Below are 20720 nucleotides of genomic sequence, written 5' to 3'. Positions count from 1 at the left end.
GGGATTTTAAAAGAAAAAACAGCTTCTTCAAAAGAATTCTTTTTAATACTGCCTACAAATGTGTGGATGTAAGTTCAGCTTTTGCAAGTTCACCTCTCCTGTGAAGACAGACTGAGAAAGTTGGGGCTGTTCAGCTTGGAGAAGAGAAAGCTTCAGGAGACATGGTGGCCTTCCAGTTTAGGAAGGGGGCGTTTAAGAAGGCTGGGGAAGAGCTGTTCACAGGGCCATGTAAAACAGGACAAGAAGTAATGGGTTCAAATTGAAAGAGGGGAAATTCAGTTTAGACGTTTGGAAGAAATTCTTCACTATGAGGCTGGTGAGACCCTGGCCCAAGTTGCCCAGAGAAGCTGTGGCTGCCCCATCCCTGGCAGTGTTGAAGGGCAGGTTGGATGGGGCTTGGAGCAGCCTGGAATGGTGGGAGGTGTCCCTGCTCATGCAGGGGGTTGGAACCTGATGATCTTTAAGTTCCCTTCCAACCCAAACCCATCTGTGATTCTATGTCAAAATGTCCACTCTGTTAACAATACTGTGTTATTAAATTGATTATTCAGGCTCTGTGTGTTTATTTTGTTCAGAAGCTTGAGCAGGTTTCCTGAAGTTCAGCAGTGATGTGTAAAGCTGATTTTTTTTTTAAAATAGGTTCCTGTCAGCATGGTGTGCTTGGTTCCATCTTCATGATGTTTCCAAATGCATTTGGACAATCTATGGCACAGCTGTTGAGGAGGGAAGGAAAAAACCCCAGTACAATAGACAATCTCTCTACCTTTTCAGAGCAGCAATCATCATCTTATTAATGTCCTCTTTGGCAAAAACTAATGGACTACGGCTCCCAATCTCTGTATGTTCCTTACTGGTACAATTTCTAATAGAGGTTTTGCTTTGCAAGTGATGCTCTTTCTTGATCTGGTTTTATCTTTCCTTTTTTAGGCCAAGCAGCTGGAAGAGAAAGACAGAGAACTGAAGAAGCATGATGCCTACTACAAAGAGCAGCTGGCTCGACTGGAGGAAAGAGTGAGTCTGCTTTCCCTTTTAATGAAGAGTGTTCTGCTCATTTCTGCTACTGACTTTCTGGTTGAGTTTTACTGTTACACAGGATGACTTTTCTAAGGAGAGAAAGATTAAAACTGTGGCCAGAGGGTTGTTTGTTTTATTTACTGCTACTGTTTCTGGCTTAATATTGACAAGATGGAGACTTTAACGTTGAGAATACTGGGGGTTTTGCTAACTAAATTCTCACACTTGCAGTGAGATTTTCTGTCAGTAATTACATACAGAGAAATAATCCTAATGAGGTTACTTTGTATCAGCACTGATGAAAAGCCAGGGTAAGTGAATGAGTATCACCAAGTAATCTTAAAATTGCTCATGAACTGTGAGGAGATAAATTGAATTTCTGCTTTCATTGCAGTCCACAGATCCTTTTGGTGAGTGTGGTAGTTTCTCTAAAAGCAACCAGCATGTGGAGAGTTTAATGTTAATTGCAAGTTGTTTATGCCATGTTTAAAAAGCACTTCTGTGTCTTTTTTCACAGTAGACTCAAAACTAAACTGTACAGAAGAGTTTGAGCTGTGGGAAGTGGGTACAATGTTTTAACATGTTGCTGTTAACATTCCTTTTTTTTTTTTTAATAGGGTATTATTTTATAGGATGTTAATTTCAAATAATTATTGCCATCATTTTCCAAATCCCAGCTTGGTTGTAACCCTCAGCCTGAGTACATTTGCCTCCTTTGCACCTCTGACTTCTTCCTGAGCCTACTTATTGTTGACTCCTTAGGATTTTTCCTACTCAGTTTTGAAAACGGTATTAACAAGAGACATATTCATTTATGCAGTTTAGCAGAATAGAAGAAAACCCCTTGTTCTTATGGATTAGCAAGATGAGCATGTTGTATGAATTATCAGTGTGTATAATTGGTCTTAATGAATATTTTAAATAGAGGGCATATCAGATACTGTCTCGGTGTTTTGTCCTACCTTTTTGAAGATGACATTAATGAAGTTATGTTCTTGGCAATGAGACACAGTTTGAAAGGATGAGGGAAAATTAGTTTAATGATTCTGAAACTGCATTATTAAAGCAGTTAAAAATTAAAATCCTTCACACAAAAGAACCAAACCACAGAATACCTTCCTGTTTATGAAATAACTGGCTGGTATTAGAGGAAAACGTGTCCATGGGATCTCATTCACTTCTTATGGGGTGGTTGCTCCTCTGCTCTTGGTTACCAGCCTTCTATTTATTGGTTATGGTGCAAGTAGTACTGGAGTAATTCGTGGTAAAGGATGTGTGATAAAGTTTTTCCTTTATCTTTTTAAGGTGCTATGCAGTATGTAAGATTCTATTCTTAGTTATTTTTGGCGTGAAGTTAGGTTGCTGATACAGTGCCTTCACTTGCTGCTGTTAAGTGAAGACTTCCAACATGGAATCTCATTTTAACAGGCATGTGAGTACATCCTTCTTGGGTAAACTGAGATAGTGAACTACAAATAACTGTATTTGAGGACTACAGGAGTGTTGTCCCCCAAGTGATAGGAAATAGGTGATCTCTGCCGTCTCTTGCTGTCTTTTCTTGGGGGTCTTTAGGACTTCAGCAGGCAGTTCTGAAAGAACTGTCTTATGCCATGGATGATGTTTGCTCTGTCTTCAGAATGGAGCTGTCGTGATACTAAGGCTAGACTATAGTGACTTTTTATTTGTAAGCTAAAAAACCTTTGCTTTGCCAAGTTGTCATCTGGTTTGTTTTCAAAGTACGTGTGTGTATCTCTTCTGCACAAAAAGAGTTGTTGGAGCTCTGGAAGGAGGTGAACTCTGTGCTCTACATCAGGCTTTGAACTTTTTCAGAGATGTGGAGATTACAGAATTAAAACCTGCAAAAGCAGAGAGGTCATGTCTCCTGCAATCCCAGCTTCACTGAGCCTGGTGCCTGCTGCTGTTGTTAAGGTCATTTGTGAGTTTCCGTATCAGTGATTTTTGAGCTTTGGGATGGAAATAGAACTTTAAGAAGAAAAAGGAAGGTCTGAAAAGGCCTAAGGTTTTGGAAATTACAGAGCACAATAATAGGCTGCTTGTTTATTCCCAGACTTGCCCTGATTTCAATGAAAGGTACCCAAAGTCAGAGTGTGGGCTGTTGAACAGAGAAGAGACCACAACGGGAGGTAAGGTGGGAGCAGAGCAAGTGCAGCTGAGAGAAGTAAAGTCAGTACCAAGAAATGTGCAGTGCAATTCTGTCACCTGTGACAAAGAATGTTAATTACATTCTCAGATCATTCTTACATCAAATAAGCACACTTAAAAATACTTCATTTATGCGCCTGTGGTATTTCTGCCTGTTGCATCATTGAGTGTCAGGACTCATCTGTATGATTAATTGGCTTTTTGATTACTTAGCTTTTTCGATTAGACGCCTCGTATTTGTGTTCTTCAATGCCTCTGAAAAAACAATGCAGACAGTGATAATAAAGGGAGATGACAACAGAACAGATTAGTGTCAGCACAATGTGCTCCTTATGGAGAAAATTATGATACATATTCAGTGCCAGATGAAGTCTGTCAATTATAAAATATTTCACTGGCTGCGTGAAGATATTCAACCTTTTCAGGGGATTAATACAGGACAAAATAACTGCACCAGTGACAGCTGTGATGCTAAAACATAAACAATTCTATTCTCCAGGGCTATATCTGTTCATAAATTTGGTTTATGTGCTAAAAACCTTTTGGTACTTTCCAAAAACCCAGCGATTCCCCTAACAGCTGCTGGTGTTTCTAGGTCAAAGATAGCACATAAGCTATGAGTTATTACCTGCTTCACAGCAGCAAAGGAAAACGAGATAGTTTAACAAAGGACTTAAGAAATAACCTTCTCATACTGCATGTCTGGCTAGGATGTGAAGCTGTTATTTAAAAGTTGGCACGTTAAGCTTTGAGAAAAATTGTCAGTGTTTTGCCTGTCTGCTAACAGGCTAATGGTGCTTCTTGAATACAGCAAAAAAACCCAGATGTAGTAGTATCCAAATCATATGTGTATTATACATTGTCTTAATTATTTACTATAATAAGGTGGCATTAGTGGTATTTTAAACCATTTGAATTTTCTTTTTAAAATAACAGAGCGAGGAAAACTCACGTGTCAGGCAGACTGAGCAGCTTGCTACTTGGAAGAACAATCCTCCTTTTCTAACATTGTCTCAAACATGTACCCGCACACTCACACCCTTCTGTCCTGTTGTATTCATCATTATTCTGTTCAGCTCTTCCACATCCATCATCCTCCCATTCTGCCACTGGTTTCAACATTAATTTCAGGCCTTGGTGGCTGTAGGCTTCAGAACCATCTTTCCATCTCTAATGTCACCCTGATACGTAGGTTCCAGGCAACATCAACAGTTGCATTAGTTTTGCCTACAGAGCAGCTGATATCCTGTTGTTCCTGACACCAGTTGCTTGTATTTGGGAACCCTTTTGCTGCATAGGAAACGTGACAGGAGCCTCTCCAGCTTCTGCCTGTGGTTTTGGCACCATGCAGACATTCAAAGTGAGGTGTCTCCATGTGCTTCTGTGGTTTTGAGATTGATGCAGCTCTTCCTAGTTCACATTTTCTCCAGCAAATCCAACTGTTTTCATGTTCTGCTTCATACTATTATGCATCATTATAAGAATCATGCCCCTAGTCATAGAAGCAGGAATAAATTAATTTTAATACACTGCTTTATAACAAAACTCCTTAGTTTTTCTGTGTGAATGTGCAAGATGTATATCCCAATATTAATTAGGAAATTTCTCATTCGAGCTTAGTTTTTATGCTTGTGAGTTTTCTGGAGATACTTTCAGTAAATATTGAGTAGTATGCATGTGAATATGAATACAGAATCAGGTAATAAAATGGTTCTGTCAGCATTTAGAGGTTTCAGCATATGCTACAGGTTTAGCAGTCAACAAGTTACTGCCCTGATACTTCTCCCTTGCCAGTTCTATAATTTCTGTGCATGTCCTTACTAACTTCAGAGGCCTTTGTGCAGTGGGATTCGTGCACCATACAGGGCTTACTGGCAGATCAGAGCCTGAGAATATAGATGTGAGTTCTGGAAATGTGATCCTCTTATCTGCATCCATTTTTATTTTTTTTTCCATGACTTAAATTTTAAGGAAGGATTTGCAAATCGTAGTTTCGGCACTTAATTTGAGGATTCTACTTACCATGTAGGCTGTCAAGGAGCATTAACCTCAAGGTAAGATGAGCAGAGAGAGCACAAAGCTGATGGCACATACTATACCAGGTGTTAAATAGTATTATCCATCCTGCTTGCTACAGTAAATAGGATTTTGCTATTATGATGTGTCAGGGTTTTCAGAGAAATCAAATTTACCAGGCATTAAACTGCCACCCTCGCTGCTGAGCAGCTTTATTCTGGGATCTTGCATTCCTGCTAATCCTGGTGGTAGGAGATGCTTATACCAATTGCATGGGGAAATTATAATGTAATGATTACTTCCTTTTTTCTATTCAAAGCTTGGAATGGACCAACATGCTTTGCAGTGATAGCCCCAGCACTCAGCAAAGGAGATGATACACAGCTCAGCTTCACAGCCAAGTATTGGCTTTTTGTAGGTGTTTATAATGAACAGAAGTGCTAAGATGCAAACAATGTGAGTTCCATGTTTGTTCAGATGCTTCAGAGTCATGTTTATCTTTTCAGACCTCAACAACTAAATAATCAGAATCTGTTTGCTGTGGTTTTTTGTAAACTCCAGTTTGCAAAATGTAGATAACACAGGGGGACTATTGTATAGAGCAGTGTAATAACTACAAGCATTTTTATTCCCTACAAGGTATTTTAGCAGTTTAAACATTTTTGTTTCTATTAGGTTTTGGTTATTGGTTTGTTTACTTCCTTCCATCTTGCAGGAATGTATCAGCAAGAATTTGATAACCAGAGGATGATTGTGCTCTTACCTCTTGTGTTTAGAAGTTTGTATTTGCTACAGCAAACATGTTTACTCTCCACACACTTGTACTGCATTCTTTCATGTCTTTCAAAATCAAATAGCACTGATGTAGGTGCACTTCAGGCTGGATCCAGCAAAGTAGGAAATGGATTTGGCTGATGGAACTATGTATGGAGTGTTGAGGAAGGTGCAGGGGAAGCTCAGCAAGCTTTTTGTCCCAGTTCCCATGAAGAGGAGGGATTATTTCTAGCAGAGACCTGACGGACCTGCACTTAATCAACAAGTACAGCTTAGCACTTGTTGCTTTCCTGATTGGACACAAGTAATACCACCAGGTTTTTCCAAGCTGCAAGTCAAAATACTGCTCAAATACATTATGTTTAGAACAGAAATACATAGCAGTGACAGCAATCAATGTTTCTACATTTGCTTTCTCTTTTGCATCTTGTTTACCATGGGTGAGTAAGTCAACCTTTCAGGAGCAGCCTTTATCTGTTCTGCCAACATCATTTTAGATAACATGTTCCAGAAGTGAATCTCTTAGGACTTCTTCAACTTTCAGGGTTTCTCCAGTGTGCCTCTATGGAGGTGCTTCATAGTCTTCTGTCAGGAGAGGTGAAGTTAGAAAATGTGCTACAGCTAAAATCTTGGTCTTTTTTTTTTTTCTTCTGCTGTTTAAACTGATCCTTTCAGTAATATCTGTGTTGTCTTTGACCTAACCAAGCTCCTTTATTTCAGAAAAGAATTCCTGATAGGCAGTTTGCAGACCATCCTTCTCTTTAAATTCTGAGTGGGTATCATGGAATTATGGAACTTCCCTGGACAACCTGTGCCAGGGTCTCACCGCCCTCACACTAAAGAATTTCCTCCTAATGTCTAACCTAAGTCTCCCCTCTTCCAGTTTTAATCCATTTCCCCTTGTTCTCTTGCTACAAGTCTGTGTCCAAACTCCCTCCCCAGCTTTCCTGGAGCCCCTTCAGGTACTGGAAGGTGCTTTAAGGTTTCCCCAGAACCTTCTCTTCAGGCAGAACAACCCCAACTCTCTCAGTGTGACTTCATAAGAGAGGTACTCCAGCCCTTGGATCATCTTCATGGTCTCCTCTGGACTCTCTCCAGGAGCTTCACTTAACTAATTTTGCATTTTAACCACTCATTGTAGCATCAGTGTCTAAATATTCATGTCGTGAAAGAAGATATTTCCATCGTTCTTATTTCCCATCTATTTTTATGAGGTGTTCTTAGTGTTGTTTTCTTGTTTTTATCTCTCTGTCTACTTCTCTCTCTCTTCTCCTCACCATATCACATGAGTAGGGATAAAAAACCCTTGTGCATCAATACATAACCCTATTTCCAAACATTTTTCAGAAGCAGTAAAATGTATTACAGCTTCAAATTGAAGAATAGTATCTCATATAATGTAATTATTAATGACTTGTAGTATCTTTGTGCAATTCTTGGTGTCTTTATTTTTTCTTAATGAATATTCATCTGCATCAGTGGATTCTTGCAGTTTCCCCCATATCAGTGCAGCAGGACACCTGAATATAAAATAAAGATATATTAATTTCTTGTTTCTGGGCCAGGAGACTCTTCTATGTGTAAGTTTATATGCTGCACCCATGAGATAAAAGTAGGAGTTCATCAGAGTTTCCCAGTGCTTTGTATTTCCTGAAAACCACCCTTTTTCATACTGACCAGAGCATAATGTTCTTGTCAGTTGAGCATAATGAAGCTGTCAACCCAACCTGTGATTTTCCTTCATGTTGCCAATAGGAGAGAATTTCTCCCTTCAAATTTCATTATATTTTGGGGATGGAGCTTTTGTTGAATGCTTCATGCCTGGCAGGTTGAGATTAGGAAACTTGCTACCAATTAGAATATCTGCAACCTCAAACCTGAAGGACAGGCTGAGCTGTACCCTGCTGGCTGGTGTGCCATGTTCATGTGCTACCTCCATCATGCTAGGCCACCATCCTTATCTGAACCATTGTTTCTTAACCTGTGATTTTATATTTTTTTCTGCTCCATATCTTTACCAATTTCTGAATAAATAGCTAATATGTTTATTATTACATAAACTTCTCAACCTAATATTTTGTTCCCTGAGCTCACCAAATTTGCCCAGCACTTCCTTCAGATGTATTTGCCCATTAAAAAGTACCTGTTCCAGTCTCATCTTTTGCTATCACATCTCCAATCAACAGCAATGGTGAAATGTTACTTAATAACAAAATAAGGGGTTGTTAGGAATAGCAGGTATTGATGTTTCTCTAAATGTTTGTTTATAGATGATTTTTCTGTTCTGTATGTGTTTCTTGATGCAAATGGAGAAAGAAGAAAAAAAAGGTGTGATCGTTGAATTATAGGATGGTGAAGGTTGGAAGGGACCTTCAAGATCATCAGGTTCCAACCTCCCAGCTATGAGCAGGGACACCTCCCACTAGACCAGGCTTGAACACCTCCAGGGATGGCGCTTCTCCAACATCCCTGGGCAACCTGTTCCAGCACCTTCCTACCCTCATGATGAAGAATTTCTTCCTGATGTACTAACCTACAACTCTGTCACTCAGTTTAAAACCATTACCCCTTGTCTTGCCACTTCCCTCTCTGGTGCAAAGCCCCTCCCCAGCTTTCCTGGAGCCCCTTCAGGCACTGGGAGGTGCTCTAAGGTCTCCCTGGAGCCTTCTCTTCTCCAGGCTGAACACCCCCAACTCTTTCAGCCTGTCTTCATACCGGAGAACTATATAGAACGTAGAGAACTAACATTCCAGGCTTTTTTCCCCTGTGCAGAAAGGCACTTGATAACATGTAGCCAGTCATTTCACATAGGTTGTTTGAAATCCTTTTTTTATTTCCTCAGTATGTGCAAAACCATGGTTGGGGATGATTTTTTCATTTATGGTAGTTTCAGATGGTTAATTCCATCTTTCTGTTTTGTAAGAATTTGCAGATGAGCTACAGATAATGATATACTGGATGAAAACTAATAACTTGAGTCCTGTGCTTTTTGTTAGGTTTTTTCTCTCTTGATTTTTATCTCCATTAGTGTCTCTCTCTAACCCATCATCATTCTTACAACTTTGTTTTCTGCAGTACCTTCTGGTTCACTATGTTTTTCTTACGTCAGTGGCCAGAACTGACTCACTCTGATATTTTCCCTCCACTCTTCCTCTTGTATTTCATTATGTTTTTTGCCTAAAATGCTGTTTTAAGCACATTTTGGATTCTCTTTCTCAGCCTATAGGATGCCCTGGTGTTGTTTCTTGTAGAATTTTTCTATGACACTTGCTCAGGTATGGGGGAAGGCTTTTTTTGTTTTTTTGAGGTTACACTGTCTTTGAGGTTAGACTTTGACTGAAAATAACAATGCTCAGAACCTCTGAAATTCAAATTCCTAGAGATTTTAGTAGTAAGGGGATATACTGATCCAAGAAACAAAGAAATACTATTTTTCAGGAGTTGGCTATTTATATGTAGTGCTTTGTATTTGTCCAGCTATCATGCAGCTTTGTAAAAGTGATTTCTTTCATAAACCCATTTCTGCTCCTGAAGCTTTTAAGTCCTCACTGCTTGAATTGAATTTTTTCTCCCCTAACTTTTCCTCAATTATACAATCATCACTTCTCTGGATCTCAGCATTTACTGACCTCCTACTGTACTTTAAGAATAGGAATTTATTTATGGTCCCATAATAACTGGTCATCACTAATCATTATGTTTCCCTGAGTGTCGTTCAGTTAGTGCTGAACTGACTTGAATCTTGGAGCTTGTGAAGTCTGAATATATAGACACATTCAGAGAATCACAGAATGGTTTGGGTTGGAAGGGACTTTAAAGATCATCTAGTCCCAACGACCCTGCATGGGCAGGGACACTTCCCACCATCCAACCTGGCCTTCAGTGCTTCCAGGGATGGGGCAGCCACAGCTTATCTAGGCAACTTGTTCCACCCTCACACTAAAGAACTTCTTCCTAGTGTCTAATTTAAATCTCCCCTCTTCCAGTTTTAATCTATTCACCCTCATCCTGTCACTCCCTGCCCATGTCCAAAGGCACTCCCCAGCTTTCTTGGAATCCTTTCAGGCACTGGAAGGTGCTTTAAGGTCTCCCTGGAGCCTTCTCCAGGCTGAACACCCCAACTCTCCCAGCCTGGCTCCAGAGCAGAGCTGCTCCAGCCCTCCCATCATCTCTCTGGCCTCCTCTGGACTCTCTCCAACAGCTCCATGTCCTTCTTGTGTTGGGGACCTCAGAGCTGGTCCCAGCCCTGCCAGGGGTTCAGAGCAGAGAGGACAATCCCCTCCCTGGCCCTGATGGTGACCCTGCTGGTGACAGCCCAGGACACGGGTTGTTTCTGGGCTCCAGCACATGTTGAGCTTCTTATCCAATACCCCCAAGTCCTTCTCCTCAGGGCTGTTCTCAATCCACTTAAAAGCCATGTAGATGTGGTGCTGAGGGACGTGGTGTAGTGGTGGCCTTGGCAGTACTGGTTTAATTGTCTTAAAGGTCTTTTTCCACCCAAATGGCTCTTACATTGGGTGGCTCCTTCTGCCTTCCTCCTTTTTATTCTCATGTCTGAAATCATCTTGTCAGGAGAGCTGGATAATGCCCTTCCTCTGCTGTTGCTGGCTTTGTCTGATGGGAAGGCTGGAACTCACAGGCAGTAGGACCCAGCTGCCCGTGAGGATTGGGGCAAGGTGTCCTTCCCATGGGACAGCTGTCCCACAGACACACACAACAGGTCCTAAAGAGGGTAAGAGCAGGATGAGGATAAGAGCAGGTTGTTCATCTGGCCCTGCTCCCCTTTGTGAATACAGGTGAGTGGATGGATGCACTGCCTGGGTCACCTTGAGCAACAGTGTCTGCTTCTGTTTTCTTTGATGCACTTTCCCCCTTCCCCTTCTTGAGAAGCAAAGCACCATGAGAGAGGATTTTGTTTTTAAGAGGCAAGATGGAACATACTGCAGAAATTTGTCACTTGAATGTTAAGAGGCAGCGTTTGTCGCATTTCATAGGACATGGCAAAATGTTTTAACATATGGAGAGTTAATGAATAAACAGCTTTCACTTTACCCAGGTCTGTTCCCTCCTCCCACCTTCTTCCCTTTACAGAAGTTGAAATTAGGGGACAAATACAGTACTAAGATAACATGTTTAAAACAACACTCAGTGAGGGAGTTTGCCTGGATTTCTTTGTCGAGGTAAAATATTTAGAAAATACTCCAGCTCTAGATTGAACCATGTGACTGATTTTTAAGAATACCTTCTAGAGATTCTTTCCAGTTATGTGATATTTGGAATAGTTCCACTGGAGTTATCCTGTAGGTTCTTCCAGTCTCATGGCAATCTGATAGAAATATTTTACTTGAAATGTCTTTGTATTTTTAAGAGGTTGCATACTTTTTAGTAGCCTTATAATTTTACTTTTAGGCAAGCTGAGCATTGGATGTAAAGAAGTGGAATAGAGACCAGGCCCTTTTTTATCACTTGTTTTCTATTCTCTGTCCTTTGTGCAATTGCATTTAAAATCAAGAAGTACCTAACTGAAGCATAACTTGCATTGAACCAAATACCAGTGACATTATGCATTCCCTGAGCACCCTTCCTCTTGAAAACATTCCCTTTTCTGCCTAAGCAGTAGTCAGTAATTTTTCTCATTATAAAGCAATAATGTTGATGTGAAACATTGCCACGCTTCTTTGTAAATAGTCTTGTAAACCTGAAGGCTGAAATAGCCTTCCCAGGCACATACAGGCCTCATTTTCACTGCTGTCAGGCTGAGTGATATTTTAATTTTTCCTGCCCCTAAAAATACTTCAATCCCGTGACCGATAGATAAATGAGAGGATCCCCAGGAAATGCTGCAGAACATTTCTATTTGCCAGCAGAAGAAATGCAGAAGCTAATAAATGTCTTTTTACATCAGGAGGAGGCGTATAATGAGTAAATGATGGGAAAAGGAATTTGGGAAATAAATGATCAATCCAATCTAAGCCGACAAACAATTTGTTAATAACTTGGCCTTCGGTGGGAGAGGGAGGGCTCTGCTTAGCCCAGAGGAGCTGCTGAAGCCAAGCATGAGAGATGGGTCATGTACATCTGGCAGCTGATGGATTTTGTTTTAGGTTCATTGAGCAATAAACGGTGATTCAGACACAGGCTTTTTTGTCTGAGGTTTGGATGGTTCACCATGCGTGTGGATTTAATCCTCATTTCTGTTTCTGTAGGGTCAGCATAGAGAATATTGGGTTTTGGGAAGATGTTGCTCTGTGTTGTCCTGTCACTACTATATGAATATACCAGGAGACAAGGGGTAGTGGTTTTAAACTGAAAGAGGGGAGATTTATGTTAGATATTAGAAGAAATTCTTCACCATGAGGGTAGGAAGGCACTGGAATAGGTTGCCCAGGGAGGTTGTGGCTGCCCCCTCCTTGGAGGTGTTCAAGGGCAGGTTGAGGGTTGTGCAGCCTGGTCTGGTGGGAGGTGTCCCTGCTCATGGCAGGGAGGTTGGAACCTGATGATCTTTAAAGGTCCCTTCCAGCCCAAACCATTTTATGATTCTGTATTGTCTCATTTTATTGTGTTCTTCATGTGCAAGGTGGTAAGTCCTGTCCAGAAGTTTTGTCTAGAGGTGATATTCTTATCATCAGGGAGGGTCTGGCCACACTAGGAGCTAAACCAACATGGGGCCATATTTTAAGTTCACTGCAGAGAGAGGAAGGCAGCTGTACCTGATTTTGTGTAACATTGTGGTGTGGATCTTGGCTTTCTCCAAGCTTTGCTGCAGGAGTGAAAAGTTAAATTAAGTTTTTTTGCTATCGTGTTACCTGTGAAACTCCCCAGAAGCTAAAATACCAGCTTTAAAAGTGGGCGAAGCAACACAAATTCAAGATGGCCAAGGAGGGTTGAAGGAAGAAAGCTGGGGAAAACAGGAGGGGAGAAAACCAGCCTAGTGAAGACTTCTTGTCAGCCAAGTTTTCTCTTTGAAGAGAGCAAAAGCAATTTGTCTTGGATATTATCCAGATTCCTTTAAAATCCCTCACTCCCTATTCCTTCAACAGAGATGAAATAGGTGGCACTGTTTTTTATATTTGTGTGATCCTTCCTGAAAAGATGTGTCATTTTTACACTAATACGTGCAAGGTGAAGGTTTCTTCTCTCTGGTATAAATAGATTTTAATTTTTTTTCAGGCTGTTTATGGCTTCTGTGTCTGATAAACCCCATGGTATGAAATAGGTCCAGCTCAGCTGCAGAGGGCCTCGTTGTTGCTGTTGTATGTTTAATTGGGATATCAACACAGCTTAGAAAAAGTGGTAGTGAAACCATCAGCAGTTGGGAGTGGGGACAGAAATCATAATGCCAGGCTTGTTCAGCTCTCTTTAAACATGTCAGAGAGAATGGAAAGTTCCTCCATCTTATGCCTTTCTAACTGAAAAGCATTATACCTGAAAGCTCAGACTTTTCAATGTGTTTCTATTCACATGCATATTTCTGTGCCTCAAAAGGCCTTTCCTTTTGAAACATGGGAAGATAATCATGTGTTTGAAATGAGTAGATACTCTTCTGCCACTTTTGAAATCTCTTTTTTTTTTTTTTTTTTTTTTTTCTCCCCATGTCAGAGAGTTTAACCATTTGCTTTACTCTGGACCATAATCATCTAAGAATATGTATTTATGCACAGTAAGCCACAAAAACATAGCTGCAGTAATTAGGAAGCAAATTCAAATCAACCACAGCAGAGGAGTTCAAACATATGTCTAATTCTCTGAGAAGAATTCTAATTTTTTTAAAAGTCTTTCCTTAATAACACATCAGTGTTTTCCCTATCTAGTAATCCACTCAGAGATTATTCCTGCAGCAAAATTTATTGCTTGTTTGTTTATATATTTATCAAACATAAAGCCCAAAGAAGCTATTCATTGTTCTCAATAAACTGTGACAATAACACAGGGTATTTTTTGGTGGTTGAGACTTATGTGTATTTTTAAAAGCATTGCAAATAATTGTTTCTGCATGCCAGCTCAAATGTCTGTTCATGCCAAGATTGCTGCTGATTTCAGTAGTTAATTCTTACTAGGTTACAGTTTTCAAAAGTAAAAGCATAGTAGTGCTTGGCAGTAGTTAACATTATTTAAAATATAATTACTCCATTCTGTCGATCCAAGTATTTGCATTTTGACCCATGATATAGAAAGTGACTTTTTTTTTTGAATACATGACTGTTGAGTAACAAGCTTGAACAAAAAATCACAGAATCATAGGATGGTTTGGGCTGGATGAGACCTTAAAGATCGTCAAGTTCCAATCTTCCTGCTCTGAGCAGGGACACCTCCCACCAGACCAGGTTGCACAAGCCTCATCCAAATCTGTTTGATAACCCTGTTTCTGTTTTGCACCTTGGAAAAATCACCTTTTTTCCATTGCCTCAGTTTCTTCAAGCAAGGGAAGAACAACGTAATCGTCACTGAGAGTGAATTCTGTGATTAATTTTACAGAAGAAGCTATTGAACAATTTATTGTCTAGAGAAGTAACTTGAAATATACAGGCTTTTATATAAACATTTTATTCAGCAAAATGTCTAGAAATGTGATGGTATGATTTTAAGTTACTGTTTTGTTGGGGTTTTTATTTGTTTGCTAGTTGGTTTGGGTTTTTTTAATGGTTTGGGTTGGAAGGGACCTTAAAGATCATCCAGTCCCACCCCCTGCATGGGCAGGGACACCTCCCACCATTCCAGGTTGCTCCAAGCCCCATCCAACCTGCCCTTCAACACTGCCAGGGATGGGGCAGCCACAGCTTCTCTGGGCAACCTGGGCCAGGGTCTCACCACCCTCACAGGGAAGAATTTCTTCCTAATGTCCAACCTAAATCTTCTCTCTTCCAGTTTTAATCCACTAACCCTTGTCCCATCCCTCCCTGCCCTTGTCCAAAGTCCCTCTCCATCTTTTCTGGAGCCCTTCAGGTACTGAAAAGCTGCTGTGAAGTCTCTCTGTTGTGTTTCATCATTTCTTGCATAATGTTTCATCATTTCTTGCTTAACTTGTGTAACACATTTTCAAAGTGTGCATCACAGTTGCGTTCTCGAACAGATTTCATTTTTGAAGTTAGCAAATGGTTATTCCTGCCAGGTGGTTATAGTGGCTCATGCGTGTGAATTGCTGTTCAGTGCATTGAAACAGCATCATGCAGATTTTAAAAAGTATGTATTAAAGGCTGTTCTAGATCATACTGAATGATATTTCAGGCATTATTTTTCAGCAAACCCTGGTTTCTGGGATTTACAGTAGAGTTTTGTAGCTGGATGTGTCTGGCTTTAGTGATTACAATAGTAATTCAGAGATTTTTACTCATGTTTTTTTCTTTATCTCTGCCCCCCCCGATTTCAGTTGCACAAGCTTTGTATTCAGCAGGTAACTCTGGAAGTGAACCAAACATGCCCAAACCATCTTTTTTAGAAACTATGTGTTGTTTGGTAAAGCATAAAGAGAAAACAAAAGGTAATTTGGAGTAAGAGAAGAGCCACAGTTCTAAATCATTATTCCAGGAGCCTCTTTTCAGGGCATACCATTCCTACCCTGTGTGTCAGGTGCTCAGGAGCCTGTCCATCCTTACCCAAGACGACTTGATATAATTTCCTGTAGTTGAAGCTGTTCAACTTGGTGTTTTTATAGGAATACTACCAACTAATTCATTGAAAGCCTTGAAATAAGTGCAGCCCATTCTGTATTCATCACCCATTTCAGCAGCTTTCATGATCTTCCTTCCTTCTTAACAATTTACTGCTGCTACTGTCACTTAATGTTTGGTTTCTTTTTTAAGCTTTCTTTAATTATACCTTAAAAATAAGGTGCAGAATGCTGAAGACTTGAGACTCTCTTGTGACTGAGAAGGCAGTAGTATTTCAGTAGGCTTTCAACTGAACAAAACAAATATTGCTGTGTATAGGTGTGCTGTATTATTGGGTAACAGTGGAGGTTGGACTTCCTTTTGTCAGAAAATATGAAGAAGTTTTCAGAAAATGACCCTTTTGAATTCAAAAGACTTCAGCAATTTTTTTTTCTTTGAATTGTTGCCATGAACTGTCAAGAGATGATTTCAGATACTAGTAAAATGGAAAGAACTTAATAACAAAACCCAAAACAACTACCCTGAGAAATCCTTACAAGCCCTGTGCTTTTATTTTGGAAAATCAAGTGTAAAATGTCATGAGTGTTTGTGCCACTCAATGTGTGGAATATTTTTGAAGTGGGAGTTTTACCTGTGGTTAACAGAACAAAGATTTATGGATGACATTGGATGTAATTAAGAGACATTTCCAGGTACATGAACCTATTTTTATGTGACTCTGAGTTTGCTTGGCAGTATTTTATTTCTGGTTTTATTCAGACTTTTATCAATAGTATGAAAGTGGAGACAGAGTAAATAAAAAGCTTCTGTGTGCAGGTGACATAAATACAATTCCTGGTGGCATAATCCATAGGACACATCTAAAGCAAGTGGGGGATTATCCATGGAGGTGTTTAAGTCTCAGCTGGACAAGGTCCTGAGCAACTTGGTCTAGTTGGACCTGATTTGAGTCAAGGGCTTCAGAGGTAACCTCTGAAGGTACCTCCTAAATTATTCTGAATTGGCACTATAAAATGAAGCTTGCTGATTCAGAAAATCTACCTTACAACTTGTTACATCTGGAGAATGGATAAATAATTGCAGCAATACATGCAGCATTGCAATTGCTGCTTAGTATTCAGGAAGCTTACAGTGATGTAGATCCTACAAGGTATTTCCAGATCTTATAATAGCAAAGTGGATGTTTTTCCCATAGTGAGTTTAAGGTAGCTGACCAAATCAAAGCTACAGGAGCTTTGTTGAGTAGCTTTGGTACTGTGGAAGGGAAAAGAGGAGAAAAAATATTAACTGTATCAAGTGCATTCTGAATACTCCCATACATTATGTAGATATAATGCTATATAGAATAAAATGCAAAAATCAGAACTTGCAAGTACTTCCATATATTTATCAGGCAACTGTTTTAATCAATATGGAGGTATAATTTAGCTAGCTAGACCTTGCTGTAAGGAATGAAGGAGAATTACAAGTGGTGGTGGTTGGCTTTCTGGTACTTTGAAAAGAACTGCTGTGTGTAACTCTGCCCTCAGGTATTGTTTTGCTGTTATGTTGGCGTAGTACGAGTGGGTGTTTGTCACAGATAAAAGCTGGGTCTAGATCATGGTGTCTTTGCATCTTCTCCTTGGTGAGATTCTGAGGCACTGCTGCATTTTTCTCTGCCTTAGTTTGAAGTGGGAACATTTTGTCAGCATGAAGTGTCTGGGCAACAAAGGTGACTGGGAGGTTGGAGCATCTCCCTTATGAGGAAAGGCTGAGAGAGCTGGGGCTGTTCAGCCTGGAGAGGAGAAGGCTGAGGGGAGACCTTCTTGATGCCTCCAAGTATCTCAGGGTGGGTGCAGGGAGGATGGAGCCAGACTCTGCTCAGTAGTTCCCAGTGACAGGATGAGGGGCAACGGGCACAAACTGGAACATGGGAAGTGACATGGAAATAGGAGGAGAAACTTCTTTAGAGTGGGGGCGATGGAACCGTGGGACAGGCTGCCCAGGGAGGCTGTGGAGTCTCCTTCTCTGGAGATATTCTAGAACCACCTGGATGCAGCCCTGGGGAATGTGCTCCAAGTGATCCTTCTTTTGCAGGGGAGTTGGACTAGATGATCTCTAGAGGTCCCTTCCAACTCTGAGGGTTCTGTGATTCCATGATCTGGGTTCACGGTAGTTGCTGGTGAGAGAGGGAGGCCACTGAAGGTTGACCAAACCACCTAATCAACTTAGGGAATGTTTTGCTGTTTGTTATGAAGTGTAGTTTAGTCATTCATCTAGAGGTGTCTGGGATTAGGAATCCCATCCTAAGAGACAAATGCCAGCATGGGTAGAGGGACTTCTTCATAATAACAGCAGTGACCTACACAAGCAAATCTGCAGTTGCCAACATTTGACAAAATAAATGGATGTGGTGTGGGAAGATGATGTGGGTAGCACAGGGTGTTCTCTCAAGAAGCAGCTAAAAATCTGAGGAAGAAGTGTCTGTGATACACTGTGGGTGTCTGGAGGAATACAGGTGGATAGCACAAGTGATCACTTAATGGAAAGGAAAAATAAGGTAACAGTGGGAGAAATATCCATGTGTAGGACAGAACACACACTAAATACCTGCAGGATGCCTGGAAGGCAGAATTACAGCTCCGGCTTGAAAGGTGCACTGAGCACTGCAGGAGGGAGAATTGAAATGGGTGCTAGGAATAAGCAGAACCTGCAGAAGAAGCCCAGTAAATAATTGGGAAGCATGTCTAGAGGTTGCAAAACATAGTTATGAATGTTTTTAGAGCTCTGCATTTGAATGATTTGGCGTAGCGTATCATCCAGTTGAGGAATTTTGTAGCATGTTGCCTTGTGACTCGAGAGCAATAGAAGCACGTTTCTAACTTCCAGAGCAAGGTATTTGGTGTTAATGATCACGCTGTGACATGCTGAGACACTCAGTCAGGTTTTATCATAGGTCCTGGGTCTTTTCTTTAGCAGGCTTTTGAGCAAGAAGGCCACCTGCCTTTGTTCTGGCTGCGTTTCTTTCAGAAGGCTGTTTCCAAACAGAATGGGTCTGCTGGGAGATGCTGTTGTAAGAACATGGAAAAATTCTCACATTAGTTTGATTTAACCATGCTCAGAGCTCGTTTTGTTTCTTGCTTCACTAAACATGAGCAGAGTTCTCAATCTAGACTGAATGTAAAATGTAGTTTTCTTGGGTTCAGGTACTTGTCCCTCATCCAAACAAATATGTATAACATTTTTCACCAAGCAGTCTTTTTATATCCTCAGCCTTTTTGTTGTACCAGTCCTGATGTTTCCTCCCTCCTCACACATGGTGTTCAAAGCAGCTGTAAAAGACCATCTTTGAAGTACTTTAATCACTCCATAGTCACCAAAAACTGTTCTTGATGTGTAGTTTTTCACAGTTTTGTCATTGTTCAGCATCAACTGTCAATCAGTTGATATTTTGCAACTGAAAGTCTTTCTGCCTTGCTATCTTTTAGGTATTTTGGCATAGAACATGAACTTTGCCCAGGGAAAATATGGTCCCTGCATTTGCCTCCTCTTTACTGACCTGTTGATCCTGACATCAGTAAAATCTTTTCACCTGATGGTGATGTTAACAGCCAGGTACCAACATTTAGATTTAGATTGGATATTAGGAAGAAGTTCTTTACAATGAGGGTGGTGAAACACTGGAACAGGTTGCCCAGAGAGGTGCTGGAGGCCCCAACCTTGGGGACATTCAAGGTGAGGCTTGACGAGGCTCTGAGCAACCTGATCTAGTCAAAAAGGTCCCTGTGCACTGCAGGGGGGGGCGCTGGGCTAGCTGACCTTTAAAAGTCCCTTCCAACCTCACACATTCTCTCATTCAGTGATTGAGAACATTCATGCCAGCAATATCCAAAAAATGTGTTGGTTTCACCAAATGCAAATACTAAAGTGGGCCTGAATAATCAACTCATCTCACTTGGATACTGCAGCTTGTAATTCTGCAATATAGTTTAGACATCTGGAAGAAATTCTTTCCTGTGAGGGTGGGGAGACCGTGGCCCAGGTTGCCCAGAGAAGCTGTGGCTGCCCCATCCCTGGCAGTGTTGAAGGGCAGGTTGGATGGGGCTTGGAGCAGCCTGGGCTGGTGGGAGGTGTCCCTGCCCATGTAGGGGGGTTGGATCTAGATGATCTTGAAGGTCCCTTCCAACCCAAACCATTCTGTGATTCTATGATATGAGGATTTTGGTAGTATCCATCAAACTTGGTTTTGAGTTGCAGTGCAGTATTGGTGTTCACTGTGCTGGAGGCAGTTACCTGAGAAAGTTACCACAACCTAATGCTAGTTCAGAGGAACAAAGACAAAACTTTTTGAAGCTGTGTTATAGGGACAGGAACAATCCTGTGAGATGACACTGTTGGATTGAGAGCGATGGAACATTTGAGAATTTCTTTCAAAAACTTTATTCTTGCTCTCTTAAGGGTTGGTGCGTAAGTGTCACTTTTGGCAGCACTTATGCTTGACAGAAAATGGAAATCTTGCACTCACTGTGCCCTTAGGCAGCCCATCTCACTGAGCAGTGATAGTGGTAGATCTAATAAACAAAGCTCAAGTCAGCTACCTTCCTTTATTTGAAGGAAGAAATAGCTAATCTATGATTCTTTATGTTGGTCTTCTGCCACAGGATGGGTTTCACGTAGAGCTGCAGAGCAGATTGCACATCTACAAGCCAAAATATGCTTTCATTCTGATACCAGATATATTGCTGACTCTGAGTATACATATTCATAGAACTATTTGGATTGGAAGAGGCCTTGAGAGATCCAACCTTCTGCTCAAAGCGTGATCAAGACTGAGACAGATAAGGTTATTCAGGACTTTGTCCAGTTAGATCTTTGAACACCTCCAAGACTGGAGATACCACAACCCCTTAGGGTCCATGACCCCCTCCTTAATTATCCTTGGAGGGAAATATTTTTCCTTGTATTTATTTGGAATCTATTTTTCAACCATGGTCTCTTGTTCTCCCACTGTGCTTATCAGCAGAGAGCCTGTCTCCATCTTCTGGATAACCTTCTTGTAGGGCTTTTAAAGCACCTGCAAATTAAGTGAGCACGTCTCTGGGTCATTGATAAAGATGTTAAACAGGGAAGGCTGCAGTATAGACCCCTGAGGAACTCAGTGTGTAG

At 40.8% G+C, this 20720-nt stretch overlaps 1 protein-coding gene across 2 annotated transcripts in view; it reads left to right on the top strand.

The window, feature by feature from the left end:
• The window catches only part of CHCHD3 (coiled-coil-helix-coiled-coil-helix domain containing 3), a 168195-nt gene that overhangs the window by 103100 nt on the left and 44375 nt on the right, over positions 1 to 20720 (top strand). For both annotated transcript variants that reach the window (XM_051612738.1, XM_051612728.1), the window contains exon 5: positions 928 to 1011. In XM_051612738.1, coding sequence (XP_051468698.1) covers positions 928 to 1011 — 84 coding nt within the window. The remainder of the gene's footprint in view (positions 1 to 927; positions 1012 to 20720) is intronic.

Source organism: Apus apus, chromosome 1 (genome assembly GCF_020740795.1).
Source record: "Apus apus isolate bApuApu2 chromosome 1, bApuApu2.pri.cur, whole genome shotgun sequence".
Taxonomy (NCBI): Eukaryota; Metazoa; Chordata; class Aves; order Apodiformes; family Apodidae; genus Apus; species Apus apus.
The sequence above is the reverse complement of the archived record's forward strand: the minus strand, read 5'-3'. Positions and strand labels throughout refer to the sequence as shown.